This window comes from Chelonia mydas, chromosome 9 (genome assembly GCF_015237465.2).
Source record: "Chelonia mydas isolate rCheMyd1 chromosome 9, rCheMyd1.pri.v2, whole genome shotgun sequence".
Classification (NCBI taxonomy): domain Eukaryota; kingdom Metazoa; phylum Chordata; order Testudines; family Cheloniidae; genus Chelonia; species Chelonia mydas.
Window position 1 is genome coordinate 88,279,301 of NC_057855.1, and position 20,060 is coordinate 88,299,360.

At 42.0% G+C, this 20,060-nt stretch overlaps 1 protein-coding gene and 1 long non-coding RNA gene across 2 annotated transcripts; one reads left to right on the forward strand and one right to left on the reverse strand.

Annotated features, from left to right (window-relative positions):
• Window positions 1–846: 846 nt before the first annotated feature.
• UBE2A (ubiquitin conjugating enzyme E2 A) lies at window positions 847–12,727 on the reverse strand. Its single transcript, XM_037909792.2, has 6 exons — window positions 12,305–12,727; window positions 11,898–11,978; window positions 11,281–11,306; window positions 4,705–4,794; window positions 3,013–3,101; window positions 847–2,285 (listed from the first exon to the last, which is right to left on the reverse strand). Exons 1-6 carry the CDS (start codon window positions 12,346–12,348, stop codon window positions 2,157–2,159), a joined length of 459 nt encoding a protein of 152 aa, XP_037765720.1. The 5' UTR covers window positions 12,349–12,727; the 3' UTR covers window positions 847–2,156.
• Window positions 1,644–8,677, forward strand: LOC119567146. Its single transcript, XR_005226939.2, has 2 exons — window positions 1,644–1,731; window positions 6,397–8,677. It is a non-coding gene; the product is annotated as an uncharacterized LOC119567146 (long non-coding RNA).
• Window positions 12,728–20,060: the final 7,333 nt, after the last annotated feature.

Genomic DNA, 20,060 nt, shown 5'->3' on the forward strand with positions numbered 1-20,060 from the left:
ATTTGGGGAAAGTTGTAATCATCCTGATCTTTCTCAACTGTTAGTGAAATACAGGCCAGTTAGTTTAGGCACTGTGTGTACTAACATACGTGGCGATGCTGGTCTATTTAAGTGGCTGTATAGTTTAAACCATTGAAACTCCTGCTGTAGGTAGAGCCCTGCAAATCCAGAGACCAATTTAGGGGGTCATGGATGGATGTGAATCCAAATTTTATAGCTAAAGCTCTGCAAATCTACAGCCAGCTGCCTTATATCCATGGATCAATTAGCTGTAGATACAAATTTTGTAATACACAGGGCTCTAGTTATGGGTGTGTACTTGAGTTTATTTTAGGACTATCTAACTGAAAGCCTGAAACTGCATTACATCTATCCTGAGTGATCATGCACTAGTTAAGGGGCTTATCTGTATTGAAAATGACATCAGTTTAACTCTTGCTTGAAGTGTAAGTGATGCCACTCTGACCTAATCTTCTAGCTTGTGTAATCAAGTATGCAAAATTTGAACAGGTCTGCAAGATGAGGTCACTGTAGCCCATTTGTGAACAGATAGGCCTGGATAACTTAAAACAGACCTGGAGAGCTCTTTGGAAGTTTTTTTTACCAAGAGAAGTTGGCCAAATTAGAGATATTGCATGACCCTCCCCCATGCCAACAACAGCACAAACACAAATGGTTACTTTTCAAGTACTATTTGAATTATGGTGCATGAACCACAGATGTATACTTAACTAAATGATTAGCCCTTTGAACAGTGAAACAGCATCTACCTCCAGGGATCCAATAAATGTTAGCTTCTACTACCCTGGTCATATAGATCTCTTGCCTCTTTATACAATAAGGATATAAGGTTACACTTTTATTTACAAGTTTTGAAAAATGTACAGTTTCTTACATGGGTTACTTATGCAAAGTTATACTTCTCAACAGACCAATGTGCACATGAGTTATGGGGACAGTGGACAACACAGTTATAGGTCTCATCTCACACTGCTGTTTAAAAAAAGTACTGCCTCCAAAATATACAAACTTAGTCTTGCAAAAGATTGTAAATCCAAATTCATACCTTTTCAAACAAGGAAAGATATTTTCATTGAATTGGGTGGAAACTAATAAGCACGTAGCTGTTGCTCACACACGCACCTCACCAGTAATTTACAAAGAGCAGGAACTGCACAGCCTCAAGTGCCCCATCTTACAATTCTTAATTCACTTTCCACAACAGAGTTGCATTCTGGCAATATTTTAACTGTTACAGTTAGATAGAGGGAATCAAGTGCTAATGAATGTGATCCCAGCTTTGAAGCTTTGTTTTTTCCTACCTCAATTTTTTTTTTTTTTACAACTCAAAATAGTAAAGTTAGCAAGATTTTGAACTTAAGTACAACAGCTCAACATGGGTATGTCCAGTCAGTACCTCACTGAGAGGACTAAAGTAACCTATTTCATCAATATCCTCATAGGCATATCTTTTAAAACCCTATTTTTGTAAATTAAAAGGAGGTACTTTGCATGTCACCTTAAGTACCATAACAGTAATCATACCTTATCTTGCACCTGAAGTGCAGAAGTAGCCAGTATCCTCCATTTTCACTGATTAGTTGGACTGCCATCAATCAGTTATGTTTTGTATTTCTAAACAGTTGACAACCCAATAACACCAGGGAAAAGAAAAGTTAATTCTTCCCGCAGTACTTACAAATGCAGTGGGGTCTAAAACCAACAGTTGAGGTAAGTGACCAGCCTGGACAGATCAGCACTCTAGTAATATCAGTTAAAAAAATGTATATACGTATATAAACATCCCTTTTATCAAGCTACACATAAGCATCACTGTGTATAACACAATTACAATTAAAAGCTTAGTGTACACTACAGAAATGCACAATACTGCCCTAAGACTGGAGAAGGGGGACCACAGAAAAATGAATTCAGCATCAGTAATTCTTTTGCAAGTAACCCAAGTACAGTACATTTGACTTCAAAATGGGTGCTTTCTGATGTCCAAGGAAGGGAAGCTTCAGCAAGGGAGAGTGGCAACAGCACAACAGCTAGTTTGCGTTCAAAGTAAATGCAATGATGCTAGGAGGAAGATGACTCAGACACTTCATATATATTTTCCTCATCACCAGAGTGTTCATTTGCATCATCCAGGGTCAACAATCACGCCAACTCTGTTCTACTATTGCAGAAACCCGTTTTTCATATTCCCGCTTATTCTCTTGGTATAGTTGAGCTGCCTGACTGTTTGCTGGACTGTTGGGATTCGGCTCATCCAACAGAGACTATTAAAAAAAACAAAAAATCCTGTCAGTTTCATAGGTATAACACTTAAACTTATTTCCAGTAATTAGTTCAAAAAAGTGTCATGTGTTCCTTCTGTTCACTGTAGTCAAGCGGTGTAACTACAAGATATTGCAGTGTATTCTGGGTTATTTGCTATTATCTTTATATTATCTTTCACATGAGAAGTTTGAAATATGTAACCAGTGTTCTGTTACCATAACAGTATTCCCATTATAGGTTCTAAAGTCTAAAAGATTTCTCTCCTGGTTTTACATTCCCCAGTTAAATCAAAATAACCAAGGACATAGTATAAGACCTGATTAACATAACTTTGTCATTGGGTACTTAACTCTCTCCGCACCTGCCCTCTACCAAAAGACTCCCTGTAATTGAGAAGAATTATTAGCAGGCGTAATCAATTATTGTAGGTCAAGGTCCAGACTCAGGGAAAAAACCACCATACTGATAATAAGTAAATAAAAAAAGATGTCTCAGTCCATTCAAAAGCATCTGGTGGTCCAGATTTGGCCAATGCTCTGCCTATTGCCTACCCCTGCATTAGACTGTTTAAGTCCATTGCTTGTTCTTAAGGTAAACAAAGCAGAATGGTGGTAATTTGTGGTGGAAACTTTGCTCAGAACTAGATTTTTGTCATTAACTGAGATATGTCATAGCAACTTTACATGTAAGTATAGGATTACAATAAATACTGGAAAGTCATTTTACCTGTATGGATGTTAAGATGGAGGACACATCATAGGTTGGACTCCAACGATTCTGAAGAATATCCAGACATATACTACCATCTGCGTAGACTAGAGGAGGGGTTAAAAAGAATGGTTGTATAACAATATAAGATGTGATAAGATTGAGGATAGGGTTCAAAAAACAAACACAGAAGTGCCACACCAAATTTTTGCCAGCATTACTCAATCTTCAGAAGCCTAAATAATGAAACTCTCATTAACTTGTTCTAACGTATGTCACAAGCCTTAAAAGTTGATGAAATTTAACAGAAAAATGACTCCGATCTCTTGAAAAAAGAGTCAGACTTTGTTGCTAAGGAGAATTACCTAGAAATTAATGTTTTTAGACTGCTTATTTAAAAAAAAGCACACACACCCAACTTGCTCCCTTGTGACCTCACAGTTAGGGCCATGAAGAGGTCTCTATCATGCTACTTCAAGCAAGGATTAAGTAGCAGAAACAAGTTTACTTTGAAGAAACAACTGTTTTCATGCAGGTGACTACAGTAACTAAACAAGGAACAGAGAAGCAAGAAATTGTTTAAGGTGGTCTTTCCACTCACTAATTTAAGGAACCTTCCCCCCAGTTAATAGTGCATTTGATCCATACCTGGTTAGCAACTAAACATGAAAGTTCTATGGCGGTTCTATTTTTATTCAGGTCCCAGCAAATGTTTAATGAAAAGCCTTTGGAATTAAAAGAGAGTTATGCAGGCCACAATGCCATATTGTTAGTCAACAGCTACAGCTGGAAGCAAGCATAGTATCCAAGATTAAGAAATGCAATCTGACATTGAATTGAAATATCCACTCCTGAAGGCAGCCACCGAAACAGAGAAAACAATCTAGCTAGCTTTGATTGTACAAGCCACATTTCTGAATGCAGTGAGTGTGAGAGAGAGAGACACTCTGTAAGAACACTGCAGCTGATATTATAAACCACCATGGTACTGAAGCATAGACAGAGCTGTTGAGAGATGCAGGTTTCACAGAAAAGGTCAAATTCAGCTTAAAAGTGACGAACGTAAACTTTAAGAGTACTGTTATGCCTGTAAATGTCAACATGTATTTACAAAGATTATTTTGCATGAGGCCACATAAGGACAAAGAGGATCCCACTTGAGTGTTTTTTTTTTGTTTGTTTTTTAAAAGGGAAATCTATGTAGCAAAGTCATAAAATGGAATGCTGTGACCTCAAGCATTTTTGTTTTTAAAACAAGGACAACGTTCACGTAAGATTCCACTCTTTCTGGTTAACTGAATTAACCAGACTTTGTGTAAATGAACATGATTCCTTTCCCTCCCCACCTCTCAGTGTGGAAGGCCTCTTTGTCCTCTAACCCAGAGAAATTCTCTGAGCAAACAAACAGATGTTTAACCAGAAATACAGTAGCCAAAAAAGATGGGAGCCTAAGGGATTCACATAACACTGCTCCATAAGAGTTGTGAATCAAAGGAGTTCTCCCCCTGCCCTAGAGTCTGAGTGCTACTTGAGCCACGTCCAATCCCTGCTCCCTCCTGTATCAGACTGAGAGCTAGTTCACTTGTCACATAAAAACAAAGATGTTTATAAAAAGATTACACTGTCTAATCAGCAAGCATTTTTTTTTTACTTTAAGTGCTGTAATAAGCCACAAACCACAGAATGATTGCATCTTATATGGGTACTTACCATTTGGATGAAACATTTTAGAGACAAATCTAACAGTAGGTGGCTTATTTGGATATTCTTCTGTGAATTCTATTGTAAGTTTGAAAGTTCCTGGAGTTGAAAGAGAAAATTATAAATAACTTTGTTCAAGGACATCCATATGCTTCACAAGGGATGGGCAAGTATCCTCCATTTATAGATGGAGCATAGAGAGGTCCAATGCATTATCCTAACGTCACACACAAAGTTGGAAATAGAATTCAAGCTGTTCAACTCCACCATTCCTCTGCTCTAAATCCTAGACAATGCCTCATATTTTGAGCAGCCTCTCCAAATAAAAGAATAATATTCACCATTATTCTCTTATGCAGAACTGTCCTACTCAGACTATTCAGAAATTTTAGATGAGGAAGTAAGTCTGTCCTCAGTATCCTGCCAAAGATCTCGTTCTCTTTAGAATAACTCTTAAACATCTGGAAGCATAGAAAATAGTTGTTCTGCAAGTCCAGAATATTGCTCTTCCCTGCAAAGCAGATTCCTAATGTTCCATTCCCAACAATACATAATTGGACTTATTTTTGTTTTGAAGCTTGATGCTTGTAATAGTATTTTTAAGAGATCACATTTCTAGGAGCCTAATGCACGTGACTTCCCTGGTACATCAAGTTGTGTGGAAACTTTCTGCAACATTGTCCATTTGCTGAATCCATGATAATCTGCCTTGAGGAGCCAATACAAAGAAGTTTTGGAGGATCAATTATCTGCCAGCCATTTGGTGCAATCAGAGCAACTCTGTATGGCTTGAGACTACCAAAACTTGTGCCCCTTAAGAAACCTGTTAACATGAGACAAGAACTGAGATGGTTAAATCCTTTGAGCCCAACAACCTTAACGCAGCTTCTGCTAATACAGGCTATTTTTGTCCGTCTCCTAAAGCTATGAGGATGTGGGGAAATAAGTCAGTCAACTAAGCTGCAGACAAGCAGAGTCCCACATATTGTGAGTGCTAGCAAAAATTCAAATAGGACTGAGTGAATGATGAACTCTAGAAACACCCATCACTTGGAAGTGAATACACTAAACCTTTTTACAGTACTATCCTCGATCCACCAAATCAAAAAAGCCAGACATTGTGTAGTATACACAAAGAGGTTAAACAGCCAAAAAACAACATATGAAGCTAAAAAATATCCTCTTTACAACTGAAGTCTCCTGTAACTGAGATATATCCTTGTACCATCTATCAGTGTCAGGTTAGCATATACAACCAGTTGCCATGATTAAGGGAAACACTGCAATTTTACTTTTCTTGTAGTGCACCTTCTTCCCAGACCAGTGACAGCTTAGTTTAGACCTTTAGTTTAGAGCTTAAAAAAAAAAAAAAAAATCAGATATCTTGAATATAAGAATTCATGTCTCTATACTGAGTATACGTTAATACTAGTTATTGTTAGTATTAATTGTACGCATTTAAATGGTATTTGTTAAGTGGAAAGAGTGGTTTTAGCCAAACATTAGCTGTTCTAGAAATCTTCAAGCCTTCCCTAGTGGAAAGCATCAAGGGACAGCCAAGGAGTGTTTTTATTTGTCAGCTCCTTTCCCTTCTGTCAGGTCAGCAGGACTAGCATGATAGGATGCCTGTAGTTTGTTCAGCAACAGCTGAACAAACAGCAACTCCAAAACAGCAGTAATAATTGTATTTCTAATATGCAGATGGCAAGTGCACAGAAACCTGAAAGCCTTCAAATGCAGTGATGGAGAGTCTAATTTCTTAATACTGCACTTTCGGTACCCAAGCTGGCTATAAAAAGAAGCATCATTATGATTCCAATGCCATTTATGAAGACACTGAAGCTCAGATAAATGTTAATATGACATGCCTGTTTATATTGTATTATGTATTTTTAATTTATGGAATTACATATACATTTTTACAATTACTGGGAATCTAGTCTGTACTACACAAAATTAGGGAGGCGGGTAAGAGATCAACTTGGAAACGGATGCGCCATTAGGGAATCAATTCCAACATAACCCTGTCTAGCTGTATTGCTCATCCTACGTAAGGAAAGGAATTAAGTCTTATTTGTGTCCACAAGCAGAAGATAGACCTTGTTAAATGGCAACATCAACACACAATGCTTTTTAGTGGAGTTCTATTCCTCATGCTCTTGGATTTGAGGTTTAGGAAGGTGAATCAAGCTGGATTGCCAGACTTTACCACAAGCAATGCTTCTTACAGACTGTTTGGGCAGCAAACAGATCACAAAGTGGATAAGCATCTGGCTGAAAACTGAGCACAAGCTACCACAAATGGTATGCCTATGACAAACATCAAGGGGTTCTCAAAATACATCTGTAAGACATGACTAGAATTATTCTAGAACAGTGGCTAGAATGTTAAGAGGAGAGAGTGGAGAAGCCAATCAGCCAAGAACAAACAATATCAAACCCCATTTTAAACAGATCCTACTGCCAGGCTGTTGAGGAAAAAAGGCACCCTGATGTCCTGCTTAACATAGTGAGTTTACTCAAACAGCCCTGTTGTAAGTCAAAATGCATTTATTCACTTATTGTGGGCCTCAGTGCACTCATTTATCCATGGTTCTACTTGAAAAGATTTTCACAGCCTCTCACAGAAGTCTCATTGTTTGGCCTCACTAAAGACACATTACCACTCTGAAGTTTTAATGAATCAAACTGCAAGTCACTCATATTTAAAGACTACATGAACTAAATAAGTGTGGTTCTGCAGACCATACTCAATAATAAGGGGAAAGAGAAAAAAAATTGGTAAGTAACTCATGCAACAGTCTTATAAACATATGGTAAGGCAGATGCATTGTCTTCTTTCAAGGGCCAACAACTTAATCTTCTGAGGCAAGCAATGGATGGTGCATTGCCTAGGATGAGACTACCTTGACATGACTTCCAAGTTCAGGGTTGCTAAGTCAGGCACAATAATGAGCAGTGCAGACCACCACTAAAACATGGTTTTCGTATTAGAAGTATTACCCCACATGGCAACGGAACAAAAAACTGGATGGACCTATAAGGTTCAGCGCACCTCACGTAAGCCACCAAGGACCTCTGAAGTTGGGCATCCAGAGAAGGGCCTCAGAGGTACACAAACACAGAAAGGACGCAGGCAGAACAGTTCCCATAAATGGAACTCTCACCATGTTGGATGAGATCTGAGATTCTCATAGCACCAATTTAATCCATCATGTACCAAATTCTACAGTTAGTCACTAAACCCCAAATCTCTTACTCTGCCAGCTAACACTGTCACCAGGAAGTGATTTCCATGAAAAAATCGTGGGCTTACAAATAGTGAGTGACCCAAAAGAAATACATCATCTTGGTCACAGCCACATTAGTCCCAGACACTCAGGTTTTTTTAGTATGGGATTTAAAAGTACCAACCCCTGCATGAGCTCAGAGAGAAGGCTGTTGAGACACGGATATACCTTTGACTAGTTCATGAATAGCTGAACAGCTGCCAGACAAACCTGAAGAGTTATTACATTACTCAGGACAGGCAAAGAAGGGAGTCAGATACCTCTTATGTTAAGTAAACTAGTCTACAAGGGCCTTCTTTCACACTTGAAATCTTGTCAGTTTACAAATAGGCAGTCCTGGCTTCTTGAAAGTCATTTAATTGGACACCACATGCCTATAAAGCTTCCTCTAGACAGGACACAAAAATTCAGGGGGAACAGCTTAAAAGTTTGAGCAGAGTGAGGTGGCCTGGTTCTGAGTGATCACTCCTGGCCAGACTCAGACTGATGGTATCTGTAGTACAGTTAAGAACTGCACCCATCTGAACCAGTACAAGATGAACCATTGGTCTCTCCTTAGCATGGCCAAGATTTTTGCTGAAAGATTCCAGCACAAAGTTAAACACTTCCCTTCCTCGCAAACTGAGATGTCTCTGGCTCAAGCAGTTTTTTTTCCCTACCATTACCAGAGTCTGTAGTTTAGGTGAAAAAGAGATCCACCGTTAGCGTCCCCCACTGGAGAAAGTTCTAATCTACATGTACTCCATGACCCAGAGACCAACTGTGAGAATCTATCACAAGAAGAGCCTCCTTATTGATCTCCCTTTGCTTGTCAGAAAAGGGAACAAATGTTTGTAGGTGTGGGAGTAGGCACAATCCTGGAAACAGGAAACCCAGACCAGTGATTATAGCTTGTGCTGAGAACACAAACTATGCCCCCACCTCTTTCCCCCTTATGGATAGTAAAATCCTGCTTTCACTGAAGTCAACAGCAAAACTTCCACTGACTTCAGTGGAAGTAGTATTTCACCCTGGTCTCCTGTGGTACTTTAATGTATTAAGCACAGCATTCTGGATAATAGCAAGTGAGAGACAGTTGTCCTCTGGGAATAATGCATTCCTAATGAGGCATCACAAGATCAACCAAGACAAAAACGTTCAGACTGGTTTGATGCCTAAAGTATCGCCGTCTGCTGCTGGTAAAAAGAGATGCTGCAATGAGCTGCCAGACCATTAACAGTCCAGTATTACTGAAGAAAGCGTTTTAGAGTCAGGTCTTACTAAGCCAGAATGGGTGTAAGAAACTAAACACCACTACGCTAACCTTAGTGAGAGGCAGAGCACAAGTTAAAGGCACCACTAAGCTACCCTAGTAGTACCTGGAGATCTCACCACCTAGAAGTGTTGGTGCTGATATGCTGTGCTGTAGGAAGTAAATATATTCTGGTCTGTCCAAGATATTAAATTTAAAAGAACTCCCATAGGCTGTGGTTGGGAAAAATTAGCAAAGATGCTGTTTCTCCTCCCTCAAGTATGAGATGGGAATCCCAGTGGGCACCAGTGCCAGAGTACCTTCCAAGGAACAATCCAGCAGGCACCGAGACTATATGTTCTGCTAAAGCTCCCAGAGTGCTTGGATATCAGCATGACACTTAAAAGCACACACGGTGAATGAGCACCAGTCCCAAGTAATGCCAGAACCCACTCAGCCCCAGGTCTAGATCTAAGCACAATACCAATACTGAAAGCCACAGCTGACAGTAACATACCAATACTTCCAAACAGCTGTTCTACCACCTTCAACATACCAGTTGGAGTACTGATGTCAAAAGTCCTTAGTAACTAAACTTCTCAGTTACCCTAACACTGAGCCATAGGAGAGGGAGACTCCAATGTTTCCATCTGCAGGAGATACAGAGGAGAGACACCCCCAGGTATTAATCCATTCCAGCAGTGCACCAAGAACCTGGGCCTCTGAGCAGTTCTGGTAACATTAGCGTATCGAGACCAAGGAGACAAAAGGGAGTATCTTGCCTTATACAGTTTCATAAATTGAGAGGAAATACCTAGCACCAAGCACTTCAGAAAAAAAAGGATACCCAGGCTCCAGACTAAGGCACAATATAAGCTGGAGCTGCATTAATTAGAACTGAGGCAGCTCCTGTGATGAGCTTCTTGACAGATCAAGGATGAAAATGAAGTGGCTGAAATACTCTTGGGTGCTGAGGTACTGGAAGTTAAAGCATGCTCAGTAAGGTAAAGCATCAACTCAGCCTGCAAGGTGTCCTCAGAGGGTCAGAAGCATTAAGAGCTAGAGTTTGCCATAGGCTTTCAGCATGAGAACCAAGAATAATTAGAGTCTTGCACTGATGGTACTTTTATAGAGTGTTTCACCATTTTCAGTTCATTTGCTTTGAATATTTGACAGCATTTCATGTCTAGTGAGTTTCCACTATGTGTGCTGGTCTTTCATACAGCATCAGTGAAGTGAAAACATTTTTAGAGAAAATAAAGCCAAAGAAATTGGCACAGGATCTTAGGAGTAGGTGCAAATAATAAACTTACCTTTAACTCTATAAACTGACTAAATTTCAAGTTGGTGTCCTTTTAAGTTGACTAAAGCAAGGAAATTTAAAGTGAAGGGCAGAGTAGCCATTTATTAATAGAGCCTAGCTTTTGCATATCATGGGATTTTAAAGATCACTTCCTGTATTAAAGGTACTGTGATAGACGATCCAGTGAAACATTGTCCTGACATAGGAAAATTCAAACTTGTGTAACACTCTAGAAGCTTAGAATGACATCCAATATGCACCCTTTTCTGTTTAACACAAATACCTAGGTTGACCATTTACATTTCAAGCATGAAAATCACTTGAAAAAAATAACCCAGGGTTATGATAGAAATGCCAAGAGATTCTAAAAGTGCTTTAACTAGACAAAGGACAAAACACAGCTGACGACTGCAAGCTGATCTGCATTTGTTTTTGTGCCTTGAGATAGTAACCAGATTCTAAATTTACAAAAAAGTTAACACTTTTTTGGAAAAGGGAAGGAGGGAATGTTCCAAGGGTCAGGGATGAAACTAAACTAAATATCAAAGTTCTGCTCTCGAATCTGCCAGGTGAATCTCAACTAATGGTATGTTCTCCTGACCTGTACAGAATTCTCATGAGGAGAGCAAAATATCTAGTCTAAACCTGTTGCAAGGACCCAGGAGAGTAACATTTTGAGATTATGTGAAGCTTTCTTAGTTTAATTCTTTACACAACAAACAGATAAGAACAGACAAGGAGAGGATTTTAACTGTACTTACCATCTTCAAAAGGGGTCCCCTCAGGCCTGGAAAATAAATAAAAACAGCTATTACACCATACACCCCTTTGGTCCCTTCCCACCACAGAAACAGGCTTTAAAGTTTTTCACAGACTTACAGACAAAAATGCCCTAGTGGGTGCCCTGCGTCTAAATCTGTAAGGGGGCGGGGCGGGGGGGGGGTTTCAGTCCTAGGGAGAGAAGTGGACCTGGACCCTCCTAATTTGTATTCCCAAAGAGTGCATAGCCCAGAATGGGGGAGGGGGCACGTGTGTAGGACGAGGTCCCCCTTTTCTTAAGGCTATTGGGGAGTGTATCAAAGGCCCCAACGTAACATTCACAAAGTGGAGGGCGCTCCTCTAGGTAACAGATCCCATGGCTATGCACGGAGGCTGCCCTGACATTCGCACGGCGCAAAACCCCCTTTTGACGGCCACCCCCCGGCACGGGCCAGGGCTATGGGGAAAATCTGGGAAGCTGTCGGGCATGCGGGCCCCGTCTCCCCGACGCTGGTTCGGCCCCACCCACCCCCGTTTCCTCCCCGAGTGTGCGAGTCTCTCCTACACCGGCTCGACCCCCCTTCCCCCGCCCCACCCGGCTCCCCGGCCCCGGCCTCACCCGAAGATGACCGCGTTCCACACCATGATGTTGTTCTCGGAAGGGGCCCCGCTCACCCCGGCCGGGGGATCCTCCTGCAACCTGCGGGGCAGAGACACAGACCAGCCGTGGGACACCCCGTCACTGACCCCGCCCACGGCCCCCCCTCCCTCCGTCAGCGTAGCCCTCCCCTCCGCGAAGGGCGCAAGTAGCGCAGCTAGCGAGTAACTCCCCTCCCCCTCCCCGGTGAGCTGCGCAAGTACCGTAACCCAGCGGGTAGCTCCACTGTCATGAGCAAGCCGCGTAACCCGCAGCCAGACAGCGTGGCCCTGCGTTACGCAATCAGCGTAGCGCTCCCTATCCCGCCGCCATGTTAGGCTACCCCCTCCTTTCCCGGTAGAGGCCCCCTTAGCCAGCGGGCTCGTTACCTCTTGAAGTCCCGCATGAGGCGCCTCCGGGCCGGAGTTGACATGGCGGGCTCAGGATTATAAATCACTCATACACGAGCCCGAAGAGGGAGATAGGGACGAGGCGCCCACGGCAACAGCGGCTGGGTCCGACTGAGGCGGCGGGGGCTAGCGACAAGCGAAACCGGCCTCTACCACTGTGCCGGGGACACGGGGGAGGCTTGGGCGGCAGCTACTACTGATTCCTGCGTCTGCGCCTGCTGCCGGGCGATACCACTGCGGCGGAAGGGGAAGGAGGCGGATGCAGCTGAGCTAAATCAGACTCTACCACCACGGGCGGCGGAGAGGTGGGAGCGGGGCGGTGTCTAAGGAACCAGGGGGCTGTACCACTGACGCGGAGGCAGGGGAGCAGGAAGTGCTGACGCGGACGGGGGAAATCTCCTTCCCCGTCTCTGTCAGCTCGGTGCTGTGTGAGGCTTCCCCACGCCGGATCCTCCCCTGGACTCCGCATGTGGGGGTGGGGAGAGAAACCGGGCGGAGGCGCTCTGACTGCTGGGCGGGGAACAGGGCAGCGGGGCCATTTGCTTGTGGGGGGACGAAGCCAGGGGGGATTTCCACTTGCCGGAGGGGCGGGGGGGGGAGCAGAAACACCGCTTAGGGATCCTAATTTGATTAGGGGGAAATCTTAAAACACTTATGGGGATAACAAGAAAGGGGGTAAGGGGCACGGCCTGGTCATTAGGAGCAAGGAGGGGTCGTAGCTGGTTTCTAGAGCGGGCGGGGCTTCCTATCTTTGTGAAGTACCACAATGCATCTAAAGCCGCCCTACCTCGTGGGTGGGGGTGTAGTGCTAAATACCACTCCCGGGTGGCCCCACTAGGAACCCCAGGCGCTGGTTACTCGACTAAATGCCAACCTTGGCCGGATCAGAGAGGCAGAGGTAATCATTGTATAGACTTTGAGTGTTTGCTGCCTTTTGTTCCATTTGTGTGTGTCTGGTAAGCATGTGTCTTAAGAGAATCTGATCCTTATGCATAACAACATATTCTAGGAGTCACTAAACGATTTTCTGTTTGTATAATGATTTGCCTGTCTCATTATTCCCCGTATTTCCTTATACTCCACCTTAAAAATCAGTTACCCAGTGGGGCAGTCATTTTACTCTTGCTAGAGAGTTGAGTTGCTGTAAATAAATCACACTAGATAGTTACACTGATTGATTCAAAGTAGCTGTGCAGTAGTGCTGAATAGCTGAAAGGAAAGCCCATGCTACTTGTGATGTTCTTGGGAACATATTGCCCCCTTTGTATGTGAGGTGAGGTTGTTTTCTATTGCTTGTATTTCTTTGAAACCAGCATCCCATTCATTACTTTTGCCACCGATAAAATGCTCTCTATACATGTTTTGACAATAAATTAATGCCACATTCTTGTCTCCCTTTGGTTTTTGGCAAAATGATTTGCATCTGGAAAAGCCTAATTTCTCTGTATTGGTCACTTGTCTGCCATTTGCCATCACTAAATATTTTTTCTTTTTTATACTTTTTTCTTTATATTTCCATTACAGTGGAATACCCAGGAATCACTACTGTTCCCCTGACAACCAGTTTCCCCCCATATACACACACACTACCACCAGCACCACCACCACGAAGCTCTTGTCCCTGTAGCCACAACTATTGCTTGTCAAGAGAAACAGTGGGAATCACTTCCATTCACCATCAGGACCTCCTGCAATCCAGACCATAAAAGTGGCCATACTGGGTCAGACCATGGTCCATCTTGCTCTGTATCCTGTCACCTACAGTGGCCCATACCAGAGCTTTTGAGGGAGTGTACAGAATGGGGCAATTATGCAGTGATCCACCCCTGTCTTCCACTCCCAACTTTTGGTATCCACTGTCAGCTTCTAGTGGTTACTGTTGTTTCTCATCAGAGAAGAGTGCTCCATATGGGGGAAAACTATCTGGCGTGCCATTTATAGCTTCCCCCGCTGGAAGGGACATTGTAATAATCTAGTCGGACCTCCTGTATAGTACAGGCCATAGAACTTCCCCCAAATAATTCCTAGAGCAGATCTTTTAGAAAACATCCAATTGTGATTTAAAAGTTGTCTGTGATGGAGACTCCACCGCGGCTATTGTTTCCCAACAGAAACAGGAGTCTCTTAAAATTTCCTCTTGGCCCATCTACAATCACATTGCCTGAATGGAATTTCCTAATATTGTCCATGACAATCAGATTCCTCCTGCCTCTTGGGACAGGACTTCAGGAGCGCAACATTCTGGTGACAGTCCATCTGCCAGGGTCCAACTGTCATTGAACCTTCTGATCCCAACACTCCATCTCTACTGTTATTAAATACCTCTCCAACTGCAATGGCACTTTCTGACCCCAACATTCCATCCCGTCTCTGAAGGGGGCATTACATCTGCTTAAGGGGGAAGGTAATGAAGGAGTTCTTACTTATGAGACAGAAGGAGGTTTTATCCTGCTTATGCCGTATCAGACGTCTTAACTGCTTATAAAGGGAATGGGCGGCTTCTTACTTGCTTACAGAAAGGCAGTCCCTACAGCTAGGGTGGCTTCTTAATTTATTGGATGCAAGAGGTTTCTTATCCGGTTATACGAGCACCAGTGGGCTTTTTAACTGTTCACAGGAGTTTTTACATCTGGTTATAGGTGTCCAGGTTGCTTCTTAATCTTCCAAAATGGCGAGTGGTTTCTTGTAATTTTCATTGAACCATAGAAATGTAGGGCTGGGAAAGACCTCGAAAAGTCATCAAGTCCAGTCCCCTGTACTGTGGGAGGACCAAGTAAACCTAGACCCTCCCTGACAGGTGTTTGTCCAACTTGTTTTTAAAAGCTTCCAATGATGGGGACTCCATAACCTCCCTTGGAAGACCATTCCAGAGCATAACTACCCTTATAGTTACAAAGTTTTTCCTAATATCTAACCTAAATCTCCCTTGCTGCAGATTAAGCCCATTTTGTGATAGAGCAGTGAATTTCTTACTTGCCTTTAGGGTGTGAGAAGGAATCTAGAACATCTGCTCCCTATACTGATGTCTGACTTTACAAATACTTCTATATTAGTGGGATGAGCTGACCCATGCTCACTGAAAATACACAAGATATTATAATAATATTAATAATAACATCTGTATTGATAAAGTACCCCTCTGCTGTCATGCATGGTAGAGATGAATAGGAAACCTGTATTGAAAACAAATTGCAGGTTTGTTACTTCTATAGGGGGAGAGAAAGAGAAGAGTAAATTGACTTATAAGGGCTATTTGCTGAACTTCTTATAACCACAGGCAGAAGTGCAGCCCCTTCAGTTCTACCATATGGCGCATAGCTTCCCTTATCTTCGTAATAAGGGTGCAGTCTAGGGAGATTGCAGGTTTCCATGTGCCATGTTCTGTTTTGATCTGAATGGCCCCTGTTTGCATCAGAGCAGTGTATAGTATCCTGGGCCAATTATGTGCACTGCAGATGAGTGTGGCTGCAGTCCTGGTCAATTTATATAAATTTGATGAGTCCCTTGGGCTCCTAGCAAATTGCCAAGGTGACCCTTGACTGGGCAAAAGTATATGCTGTGCCTGCTTCATATTTAAAAACAAAACCAAAAAACCTTGACCACCATTTTGTAGCTTGTACAGGGTATCTGGAAGTGTTTTGTATCATCTATATAATAAGAGTCCAGGAATCTCACTCTGTGTATCACTGGAAGCCTATTATGTCTGTACAGTCAGTGTGAAGCAACAGAAGCAGCTACAAGCATAGTTGAGGCTCATTTTGTCCACAATAGCACCAGGTTAAATCATCACTGTATTTTGCATTCTGTTACAGTCAAATATTTAAATTCTCAGGCATTTTGACTTAATGAGTTATACCCATGCAATGTACAGCAGCTACCGTAAGGTATGCATCTATGCCATCCCAGAGCCCTAGCCCATTGTGATAGCAGAGGTAACTCAACCAATCACCTTACTCTACAGCCAATTGGTATGCAACAGTTTCATCGGTCGTATGAAGGAGACTGCACAGATGGTTGATTACTTAGCCCGGCTGCTACAGTACTTCAAACCACCCACACCATAACACAACCAACACACCCAATCACCCCAAATATGCATAGCCCATCATGCAGCAAATGCCTCTCATTTACCACCCGCACAAATCAACACAAATCTCCCAGGATTGTCCCTCAGTCGGTGTGTCGTTCGGACACCTGGAATGTCTGTTGAGTCAGTATGAAGTGATGGAAACAACTACATGCATGGTTGAGAGCTCTTTTTGCTTAGCATATCCCCAGGTTCAGTCATCACTAGGCCTTTGAGAATCAGATGGACTGTTGTGGTAGTCCAAAGGTTCTGTGGCAGTTTGCATGTGACTTGTAACAGCTGATTAGAAGAGACAGGAACAACAGCTATGCGGGGTAATAAAGAGGGGATTGTGCCTTCAGCTCGCTACAACACAGTGAATGGAAATAAAAACCCTAAAATACTACCTACCTATCTGGCTTTACTGCTGCTGTATATAATTTCCTGTTCACAAATACATTTTGGGTTGCATTAGCATGTTTACTGCTGAGGTGTTCTGTGATCATGTTTCCTACTATGGTGTTCAGTGATATGGTACATATACTGGTACAGTAACTCCTCACCTACCACTGTAGTTATGTTCTTGAAAAATGCTACTTTAAGCGAAACGATGTTAAGCGAATCCAATTTCCCCATAAGAATTAATGTAAATGGGGGGGGGGGGGTGGGTTAGGGTCTAGGGAAATGTTTTTCGCCAAAGAAAGGGACTCCACTCCATATCATATGCTCAGTTCAACTGCAAGAAATCAGTGTCTCTCTCTGGATGTGGGAAAAGCCCTAGACTGAGTTGAATGGAACTATTTGTCATTGACTCTAGCGGGAAATGGTTTTGGCTCAAAATTTTTTTCAGTTGGACCAAATTTGGCATTTTGGATCAAATTCAGAGCCAGAACAAACAAAGTGTTTCTCCACTGATGGTATTGAATTTGCATCTAGTAACACAAGATATGAACTTGGTCTTTTATTAATCCATTTTGACATAAAATCTATGTAATCATATTATGTTCTCTTGACTTTAGAAATAGGATTTGTCTGGATAGTTACTTATACACCCCCATCACTATGGTATCTGAGTGTTTCCCAAGTTTATAACAATAGCAAGTACCACAATCAATGAACAGCTGCAGCACTAGAGACAATGTATGAAAAGTAGTCTATCATTCCTCCTGGAGTAATCTCATTCTGTAAGACTAAAAAGTGTAAAAACTACTAGGCTAAACTATTAGATAATTTGAATAGGTTACATTCCCTGACACCCAGCTTGTGCTCAACCACTCCAAGGTGCTGAGTCCCCTCAACTTGCATTTGATTTCAGTGTTCTTCACAGGATCTGGTCCATTAGTATTTCTAGATTCTTAGATATTTAAATTTTGCTTCAGTCCACATGGAAGATTATTATTAAATTGTACAATAGCTCCATACTTAGAATGTCAGTTAGGAGTTTATACAATAGGTAGTACTTATAGGGAAACATTTCCACAATAGAGGGGGATAAAATATGTGTGAAACTGACAAAGAATAAAGCTTTTTTCATACCTTGATTTTTCCAGCCAGGGACTAGATTAAATTGTTTCACCTAACAACTCAGACTTACTTTTTCTGCACTGTACTACTGTATGTTTTGTTCATACATTACTATACAGAAGTTTGCACTACATTTATATCTTGGAGAATATGTTGAACTTGCAGTGCCAAGAACTGCTTGTTCTATTCTGTGTGTACAGGATTTCTATTGCTCACAGAAGGTTTGTCTAGCTGGAATAAATTTGTGAGTAGTTACAGTTTTTTTCTGGATTTATTTGTACATTTTTATATACCATTTGCTTTTAAAACCCAGTAAGAGTTATTGACAATAAAACTGGAAATTCAATTTCCTAACTTCAAGCTTGGAAATATGAATAACATTCACAGGGATTTATAATTTATGTTTTCAAAAGCAAAAAGCAACTTTCAAATCACTTGTACGTAACATGGTGTATATTACTGACCTGTGACAAAGATAGACATTGCGTAACCACCATATGCAAAGGAAACATATGAACCAAACTTAATTTAATGCTAAGACCTCTCATTTCATTAAATTAAGTGGAGCTCTTTGCAGGATCTGGACCTTACTTTCCTGCATGTATTTTCATTTTGCTTGGGCAGGATATATTTTCTGGATCCAAAATAGATTCTGTAAACATTGGAATCAAAGGACAGTCCTTAGCGAAACAGGCTTCAATATCCTTAGGTTATAGTTTCAGTATCTTTATTCCACAGTATTCTGAGCCACCATAAGGGTCTCTAACATTTTTAAATACTTATTTCTCTTTAATTCTCAAACATTTTGCACTTGCAGTATATAGAGCCTGTTACCTGAGGCTCATAGGAAATGTAGAAATTGTCACACTGGATCAGATCAGCAGTCCATCTGGCCCAAGATCTTATCTCTGACAGTGGCCAGAACCAAATGCTTCAGAGGATGGCATAAGAAGCCTGCAGTAAGCATATATGGGATAATCCATTCTGCCCTCTGCACCTACATCTCATCCTGATCGCTAATAGAGATTGGCTTAAGACCTCCAATACAAGGCTTAATATCGCTTCCAAAACTTTTATTGTGGCACCTTAGAGACTAACCAATTTATTTGAGCATGAGCTTTCGTGAGCTACAGCTCACTTCATCGGATGCTGTAGCTCGCGAAAGCTCATGCTCAAATAAATTGGTTAGTCTCTAAGGTGCCACAAGTACTCCTTTTCTTTTTGCGAATACAGACTAACACGGCTGTTACTCTGAAAGCTTTTATTGTCACTACTTAAAACTCCGGATTTTTTTGATTGGCTATTCATATGGCTAGCTCTTTTTTAATCTTAAATTATTTGGCTCCCAACGTGCTTTATTAATATTAACTAACTTCACAATACCCCTGTGAAGAAGACAGGCAAGTAGCATAATTCCCATTTAACAGATGAGGAAACTGACATAGACAGGGGGAGGTATTAGATGAGAAAGTGATTTTCAGCACTAAAATATACACTGCTTGTAGTATACAAACATTACAATCTGGGTTAAACTGCTCATATGCAAGATGCAAGGCAGTCTTGGGATTTTCAGAAGCACCCAAAGGAGTCACATGCCCATTTCCCATTGAAAGTAACTGGAGTTGGTTGCCTAATTCCCATTAGTGCCTTTGAAAATCTCCTTTTCTACAAGCGTAGAACAGAGATGCTGTAGCATCCTTCCCTGTATGGGCTATGCTAATGCAGGCCAGAGAAATCCAAAATACTCATGCTCTGCTACCACAAGTCAGAGCAACCCTTTTAATATACAGTGTGTTATAGCAGGGAGCTACTGCCAACACAATGCATATGTCCCCCCTCTAATACACACCATGTAGGGCCCCTTCTTGGGTGCATGTCACAACATATAAACGCCCCATTATATCATGCCAATTCAGTATACAATCTAGGCTACTGCAGTCCCTACATATATCCCAGGACAGCACCCCCGTGTATTCCATCCATCCCAGGGCAGCTCCCCCTGTCCTAGTATATAGTATCCCAGGACAACAGCCTCCTAGAGCATCCCCCCCTGTGTTTACCACCCCAGAGCCGCCCGCCCCCCATTGTACACCGCGACCTCCCCCCAATATAACCACACCAGGCCAACTCCGCCCGTGTTTACCG